Below are 9,313 nucleotides of genomic sequence, written 5' to 3' on the forward strand. Positions count from 1 at the left end.
ACAACAATGTCTCGTGCTGTTTTTTAGGGTATATATTACTTTACACAGCTCTAAAATTTGCTAAATTTGTAACATTTTCCGGGATTATTTTCCTTTTTTCTTACACTTTCTCGGAAAAATAAAATGAAAACTACTATATTACTGTTCGCCATGTTCATTTTCAAATCCCAAGATTATAAGATTAAAATTAAATGGGACCAACTAAACAAACTTTCGAGCATATTTCTTTACACAAAATTAAGAAAACAACACTAAGAAAAAAAAGAATGTATCTCTCTTTTTTTTTTAATAAACTTCTTAAAAGGTTTTTCTTTTCCCATTTTCTTTCTTTTGTTCTGGTAAAATGGGAAAGAAACTCCTACAGATTAAAAAAAAAAAGGAAAGGAAAGTAAATAAAAATTAAAAAAATATTAATTTAATTTACAGTTTTGCTGACGCGATTATTATATCCATAATAAGAAAGGTACCACCTCACAAACTTCCTCAACCCGGTTTGCAAATCGGTTGTGGGTTTGTACCCGAGTTCTCTTCGGGCCAAGCTAATATTCGCATGCGTGAACGGAACGTCGCCGTTTCCAGGCATATCCACAACATTCCTCTTCGCCTTCACCTTCAAATGTCTTTCGAGTATGTCCACTAGCGTCGGTACAGTCACCGGTGACGTGTTCCCCAGGTTAAAGATCCGATACGGTGCGGGTCGTTTCTTCTTCCCACCCGACCCGGTACTCTTTCCGGCCGTATCCAAAGACCCGAGACAACCCTTGACAATATCATCGATGTAAGTGAAATCTCTGGCCAAGTCGACCCGGTTCTTGCCCCGATAAACCGTAATGGGCTTGCCCTGAAGGATATTCCGGGTGAAAGAGAAGTAAGCCATGTCGGGTCTACCCCAGGGCCCGTAAACAGTGAAGAATCTCAACCCGGTAATGGACAACCCGTAAATGTGGTTGTAAGTATGAGTGATTTCCTCACCGGCTTTCTTCGTCGCCGCGTAGAGACTCGCCGGAGAATCAGTCCGATCCAATTCGGAAAATGGAACCTTGTCGTTTAGTCCGTACACGGAGCTGGACGAAGCCCAAACAATCGCCGGTTGAGGATTGGCCATTTTGCAAGCCTCGAGAAGGGTGACGAGCCCAGCTATGTTGCTGTGGACGTAAGACTGGGGATTCTCCATGGCGTAGCGGACCCCAGCCTGGGCAGCCAGGTGCATCACGTGGGTAAAGGCAACCACATCGAAAAGCTTATCGAGAAGCCTTGCGTCGTTTATGTCTCCCTCGACGATGAAGACTCCATGGTCGTTGAGCATAGACTTTCTGGCTTTTTTCAACGATGGGTCGTAGTAGTTATTGAAGTTATCGAGACCGACGACGCCATCGCCGCGCTTTTTCAAGGCAAGCGACACATGGGTCCCGACGAAACCGGCGGCGCCGGTCACAAGCACAGACATACCACCAGAACGATGGATCCGGGCCGAGTTACGTACCTGCTTCTCCCATTGAATACCACCCCACGAGGCGGAGAAGTACCGACTACCTGAATCGACGAAGCTCTGAAAGCTCAAATACGAAGCCGTCAAGGCTATCAAGAACAAAGCCCAGAGAAACATGGTGCTCGTCGAGGCGAAACACCGGTGGAACTGGCGGTTCATGGTGTGGCCGCGGTCGATCTTGAACTTCCCCGGCGTCGATGGAAATAGCTCCTCTTGTAAAGACGGCATTTTGTACATATATTACAGTTGTTTCTGGGGGCTATTTTATAAATTACAAAAAGATGGAGCACCGTTTTGATGTGTTGTAAAATATTTGCAAAGAAGAAAATAAAAGGGTACAGATGCAGAGAAAACAATTTTGGAGGTGTGATTAAAAATTTTCTGCACCTGCCATTAGAGAGAAGATGAGAGAGGGTATATATAGTGGTCACCCACATGGAAGCGACAAATTATGCGCGTGAACGCGTTTAAGGACGGCCTGTTTAATGGAGGGCAAAAGCGTCATTTCACTGAAAGTCTCTTCCTTTGGAAATAAATGGGACCCAATTTTTTTTTTTGACATAATAAATGGGACCAAAATTAACACGTTGGGATAGTTAAAAAGTGAAGAGTGGATATTTCTTTAATTTTCAATGGAAAAATCAAAGTTCAAAAAATAAGGACGCGCTTTAGTTGGTATTTTTCTAAATTGGGAGTTGGTTTTTAGGAAAGTTATTTTTTTATTTATTAATTAAATGAATGTTCTATTTGTTTTTGTTTATGAATGATTTTTTTTTTAACGTTAGTTATTATGATTTGAATATTATTTAGAGAGAGATTTTTATAATTTACATTTGATAATGACACAAACAAACATGTGGCGCCGAATACCAATACCCATTGGTTGTTTTGGAAAATACCAAAATCTGGGTTTGATTTACCCAAATATTATTATCATTAAAAACTCACCATATCCACTACTACCGTAGTACTTTCTTCCTCTTCTCTAATCTTCTAATTTATTTCATTTTGTGTTTCTAGAAAAAGGGGATAAGTTTGAGAAGAGAAGTACCATCTTCAACCGGAAGAATCGGTCGCGACTTAGTAAAGAAGTTAGAAACAAAACTATATTTGGAGAAACGGATAAAACCAGCGTAACCGGTGGACACGCCTGTTGGTCTTCCTTTAGTTTTTTTTTTAATTTAAAAATAAAAATAAATTTATTAATATTTCACTTCCAAGTGTTTTTTTAAAAAGGGATTGGACGGTATTTTTTTTTTTAAATTGCTATCGTTTATTTTGCTAATAATCAGTGTGCCAGCTAAGCAAAAATGACGGTGGTGGGGCCCATAATATATAATTAAATTAATAATAATATAATAAAAATGAAGAAGCTATATATGGTTAGATTGGCTGGCAACTCTCATGCGAGCATGATCCATCCATTCCTCTCTCTCTATCTCACTCTATTTCGGTACACTAAAATAGTAAAATGCCCATTCCTTCTTCGTAGAACTTTCTTCTATTTTTTATTTATTTAAATATTTATGTATTTTTTTAATCAAAATTCTCATGTTTACTATTTGTTTTAATATGTTAGCCTATGCTTATACATTTGTCTCTAATAATGAAATTAAGCATGTGCGGATGCATATAAGTTAAGTTAGTGGGTGTTTAATATTTATATATAAAAAATATTTGTGCAATGCTTAGTGTATTAGAAGATATAGGGAGATTTTTAGATATTATAATAATAAAAAAGAGCATATTTGACAAGATGGTTTTGTTGATTATGATTTTGCACCCCTTTTTTTATTATTTTGCATAACATGTTCTTAAACTAACTCAAACCTTAGTTGAATGAACATGTATTTATTTTCAAATGCTCAAAATCTAATGATCAAAATTTCTTATACTATTGTATATATAGTGGTCAAAATTCTCAATTCTTAATGGTGTTTGAAATTTGATACATTAGATATGCATCTTGTTTTGACCAATGACATTATATGGTTGGTGTTTGAATATGAATATTAATCAATAGAAATTATTATGTTATTGAATTAGAGAAATTAAGTGTTGAAAAAAAATATAATATTTTCTCACATATGAATCATTGCTTATAATTAGGGAAACCTTTTGCTCAAAAAGTTCTCTCTTTCACCCAATAAAATTATAAATGGAAAGCCAAGTGCAAGTAGTTATTAGTTGTAAGATTCAAGATACTATTTAATGAGTATGTTATGACTTAAAATGAATGCTTCTACTAATAAGTAGGTAAGGCTCATTTTTTTGGGATAAAAAATGGAAACTTTCATTGTTTTCTTAAGTTATGTTCTTTTTTTTTTAATTAAAAATATTTAAGTTTGTATATTTTTGTGTATTTACATTTTATTGTATTGTTAAAGTATAGTTGCAGTAGTAATGTCGCTTAAATAATAATAAAAATAACTTAGATTTGACTCCAATGAATTTACTAAATTAATAATCATATAATATTTTTTAAAAATTATATATATATATACACGAATAATCTTTTTTCAAATTATTATATTTTTTCTTTCAATTCAATTATTTTCCAAAATATATTAATTTTTTTTGTTTGTTTATATAAATATTGAGAGAGAAAACATGTAAAAGTAATTAAAATATATTTTTTTAAAATTTATTAAATATCAATTACTATTAGTGTATAGAGATTTTGGCCTAATAAATACGACTCTCTTTTTTAGTGTAACAAATATGTAAAATTTTCAAGTTTAAAAAAGAATGGTAAATTTGGATGGGAAATTTGAATTTTTATGCTTAATGGGGGATTGTAATTAAAAATAATGCTAGGCATTTTGATCATATGAAAATGATGTCAGTTATGGATACTATACCCAAAATACCCATCTCATTTTGAACCTCCCAATTCTCTCTTCTTTTTCCCCTTTCTCTCTTTTTCTCGGTTCACAGTCGCTCACAACCTCCCGTCGATCCAGCCAGACCCTGCCCCCCACCGACAACCTCCTCATCGATTCCCTGAGACCCCGTACGACGACCGCCCTCGTCGATTCCCTGAGACCCCGCACCGAGACCTTGAAGCATCGAGACCTCCCTCGTCGATTCCCCGAGACCCCGCATGACCACCGCCCAAACTCTCGTCTCTTCTCAAACTTTGAAGCACCTAACCACCTTCTCCTCCGCCTCTGATAAACGGTCCCCGACCCACGGAATTAACAAAGCCAAAGGTTAAGGTCAATTTACCTTGATTTTTAAATTTTTTTTTGTTTGAATGTTATGACATTCTTCGTTTATTGCATACTTTAGGCATTTTATTGAGCATATTTATCTGCTTTGTTTGAGTATTTTGGGATGGGTATGTTGAAAGACGAGTGTGAGTTTTTGCTTGGTATTTTTTAATGTTTCTCGATGGTTCAATGGGGGGTTCGAAGGGCATCGATGGGTAGGCATTTAAGGGGTTTGATGCATACTCGATGGGTGTTAGAAGGGGCTCGATGCATGCTCGATTAGGTTCGACCAGTTAGGTCATTTGGAGTTATAGGTTTATGCTTCTGTGATTTGATGCATGCTCGATTATGGTTTGATGCATGCTTGATTGTGGTTCGATGCATGCTCGATTGGGTTCGATTGAGTAGGCCCATTATGGGTTCCAGGTTTAAACCTAAGAAATTAGATGCATGCTTGATGGGGGTTCGATGCATACTCGAAGGATTGGGTTATATGTTGGGTTCGATGATGGTTCAATGCATGCTCTAGGGTTGTTCGATAGGGTGGGTCTTAGGGGTTCCAGGAGCGGGTTCGATGATGATTCGATGCATGCTCGAGGGATGTTTGATGGGGTAGTTTTTTTATGGAAATTTCCAATTTGATAGGGATTCGATTGTTACATGTATGTTTATTGATAGATTTTTCATGCGACTTTGTTTAACTGTATTATTTTTTTTCTTGCAGATGCCGAAGTTTCTTTTTCCCTTGATAGATCACTTTCTTGGTCGAGTCACATATAGGGGTAATGGTTACTTTAAAACAATCAAGGACAAGTTTGAGGAGCTCGGGTTGATAGAAATGGTGAAGGAATCTCCTTTCAAACAATTTTTCGTGGCTGAGAAGTTATACTTCTCTGGATCTCTCATACATCAATTAATGTTGCGCAAGATACAATGCAACAAAGAGGATGAGTTGCCTTTCCATTTGGGATCTAGACCCTATAGATTTGGTAGAGGCGAGTTTGCTTTGGTTACGGGGTTGAACTTCAGTGTCGGGCCATCTGAGACTGATTTGAAGAAACACTTGACTAGTGACCGCTTAATCAAGGAGTACTTTAATGATGAAGAAACGGTGAAGATAATGCATTTGGAGGCTGCTTTAAAAAACTACCTTGAAGATGCCTACAAGTTGGGCCTATGTTTATTTGTTGAGGGGATTTTACTTGCACGAGAGGGTAAGTTAAATGTCTGGATAGATTCGCTGAAAATGGTGGAGGACACTGAGTACTTCTTTACTTACCCATGGGGGAAGGTGTCTTTTAACAAGCTTATGGATGCATGTCAAAAAGACATGCATCATCAGAAAAGGAACTATGAGAAGAAGAAGGAAGTTAAGGGGAAACATAAAGAAGAAAAATATAGTTTGTATGGTTATGTCCCTGCATTGCAGTATTGGGCATACGAGGCCATCTAGCAGTTTTCATGTGAGTATGGTATTAACCATGGAAACTGGTTTCCGAGGATGCTCAGTTGGTCGAGAAATAATGAGCGCCCTATTTCGAAGGCCGACCTTGCACCGATGTTCAAGAAGACGAGTGCAAGTTCTTCTATATTATGTCAAAATACATTATTCTTTGGTTGTTTCAAACTAACTTAATGCTCTGTGTTTGATGCAGTTGGTTATGTTGTCCATGTTGAATCCCCGGCCTTCGGAGATAGATTATTATAGCGCTCTGACTAAGGGTGATGCTCCCTTGTATCTTGGGTTGGGCCAAGAAGAAGAGGATGCAACTCCCATTGATTTTGAGAAGGTGGCAGAGATAGCTGCTGAGGTTACGAAGGCAGCCAATATTTTTGTTGATGTTGGCCCTGATGATGAGGATATCCTAGTCTCCATCGACCCCGCACCCTCGGCCCCAGCCCCATCGGTAGCCGCGACCCTAGCTCCTGATCAACCTGATTTACGAGAGGTGTTGGAGAGGTTGGAGCGAGTCAAGAGTCATCAGGATAACGTCCTACAGAACCAAGCGGTCATCATGGAGGTTGTCAATAAGATCTTGACATTTGTACAAGATCTTCGGAGAGATACGACGGAGAATGATTATGATTCTGACTCACTTGACCTACCAAATGATTATGTTGTACATGACATAGGCACTCCTCCGCCGATAGTACTCACAACAGATCCTGAGACCCCAGGTGTTGCTATTATAGAACCTGGGGATGTTGCTAGGGTAGAGTATGAATTGGCCAAGAGGAAAAGACGCAAACCTAAGAAATTTGAAGACTACACCGACCCAACCAGGAAGAAACCTCGTGTGGATGCGATCGATGACGTGCCATTAGTCTTCGACCCTCTGAAGAAGCCACTTGCTAGACAGTACAGGACGGTCGGCAAGTGGTTGCTTGGTAATATTTCAAACAAGACAAAGAGGGATGTCCAAACTAGGATGTATGGTCTGAGTTGGTTTCTGACGCTGAAGACACCACAGTTTTGGATCGATGATGGGGTAAGTAATTTTTTTAATATCTTTATATTGTTTGTATTTCCAAAATTTGCATGTGGGTTGAATAGGGTTTGATAGGGCTCGATATTGGTTCGATGGGTACTTGGCAGGGGTTGAAATGGGTCTGTTGTCGAGTTTGATGTGGGTTCGATAGTCGTTCGATAGGGTTCGATGGTGTGTTCGATGGGTAGAGGCAGATGCTTGGTTGTAGGGGTTCGATAGGGTTCAATGTTGTGTTAGATGGGTAGAGGCATATGTTGTGGTTGTAGGTGTTCGATATGGGTTTGATAGGGTTCGATGGTGTGTTCAATGGGTAGAGGCAGATGTTGTGGTTGTAGGTGTTCGATATGGGTTCAATAGGGGTTCGATAGGGTTCGATGGTGTCTTCGATGGGTAGAGGCTGATGCTGTGGTTGTAGGTGCTCGATATGGGTTCGATAAGGGTTCGATGGGTAGAGGCATATGCTGTGGCTGTAGGGGTTCGATAGGGTTCGATGGGTAGAGGCAGATGTTGTGGTTGTAGGGGTTCGATAGGGGTTCAATACGGGTTTGATTTGGGTTCGATGGGGGGTTTGATTGGGATGGTTTTAACAATTTCTTTCCCATTGTTTTTGCAGCATATTGATGTGTAAGAGAATATATTTTTATACTCAATGGAAATATGGAAAAACCAAAATACAACTCTATGCAAAAATACAATAGACAAGATACTATTGATTAAAGAAATATTACAACTCAATTGCTCAAAATACAAGTAAATAGAAAGATGTAGAAGAAGAAGATTACAAACTCAAAACAATAATAATACAAGTAAATAAGATCAACAAGATCAAAATAATGAAAACAAAACCAATAAAAAGAACAAACTCTCACATAACCAAAGTGTAGAGTAGTGGGGATCACCAACTTGAACAAGGTTCAAAACCTTTGTCCGAAAGCTTATTTCCCCCTATTCTCTAAGCACTAAGGGATCTCTTTAGGAAATAGCTCTATGGAATTATCAAGCCTCTATGGTGTATTTTCCAGCCAAGTACTTTGTGGATGGAAAAGGTGTGTCTTACAAGTGAGCATTAGGCTCCTATTTATAGAAATTTGAGACACCCTTTGAATTTCAAATTCCACCAACCTCCATGGCTGTTACCAATGATTAATTGGATGTTTATGGAATTAAAATAGAGATTTGAGAGTTACTTGGCTGTTGAAAACATTCAAAATTGGATAAAATCGAAGTTTGGAAAATGCTGTCAGCCACCCAGGCCGCGGCCTGAAAAACATGGGCCGCAACCCACGATGTTTTCTACCTCTTAAGCCGCGGCCTGAAAAACTCAGGCCACGGCCCAAGAAGTTTTTTCAGCAACCAATTTTCCAAATTTGCCAAAACGTTCCAAATTCATTCCCCCTTGATTTTGTAACTTCAATACACATTATGGGAGTTAAAATCACATCTCTAACAACCATATCTCTTATGGCTTTGAGAAATTCAAATCAAAATGTGTAATATCAAATCTACACATTATTGGGTAATATTTGGAAGTTACAAATTTTAGATTGAATTTGTAACACCAAATATGTTACATATTTGGATATTTCACATATATCTAAATAATGTAACTCTCTATTTTATATTACAATATGTGACACTCTTTGTCACATTTATTTAATCTAAAACATTATATTATAAAATAATATAATATTACATTATATTATTAATAATATAACATTCCCCCACTAGGTTAAATAGTTTATCTATTGTAACACTTATTTAATCAATCAAACATTATATAAAATATAATATGATGTGGCCGAGCATATGCTACGTAGGCGTCGCCAATTCTATCCCGGGGTGTATCGGCAAGATGTCGTTGTGATGAATATTATGTTCTCACAAGTGGTATCGGCCCGTTATGATGCATATCAGAATGCCAAGGAAGGGGATAAGAAAAGGTTTTTGTGGGATTCAGATGTGTTGTCAATGATTACGGGCATTGACAATCAATTTCTGGCATCGTGAAAGGGAATAGACACTGTATATTGGTGCCAGAACTACCTTCAAGCACATTGGTTTGCATTTGAAGCATCCATTTCTACTTGGACTCTGAATGTTTATGATTCAGACGTGACAGTGAC

General features: G+C 37.9%; 1 protein-coding gene across 1 annotated transcript; it reads right to left on the reverse strand.

Moving 5' to 3' along the window:
- Positions 1-202: 202 nt before the first annotated feature.
- Positions 203-1,875, reverse strand: LOC133783018 (UDP-glucuronate 4-epimerase 1). Its single transcript, XM_062222534.1, has one exon. The coding sequence runs from the start codon at positions 1,724-1,726 to the stop codon at positions 416-418; it is 1,311 nt and encodes a 436-aa protein (XP_062078518.1). The 5' UTR covers positions 1,727-1,875; the 3' UTR covers positions 203-415.
- Positions 1,876-9,313: the final 7,438 nt, after the last annotated feature.

This window comes from Humulus lupulus, chromosome 6 (genome assembly GCF_963169125.1).
Source record: "Humulus lupulus chromosome 6, drHumLupu1.1, whole genome shotgun sequence".
NCBI lineage: Eukaryota > Viridiplantae > Streptophyta > Magnoliopsida > Rosales > Cannabaceae > Humulus > Humulus lupulus.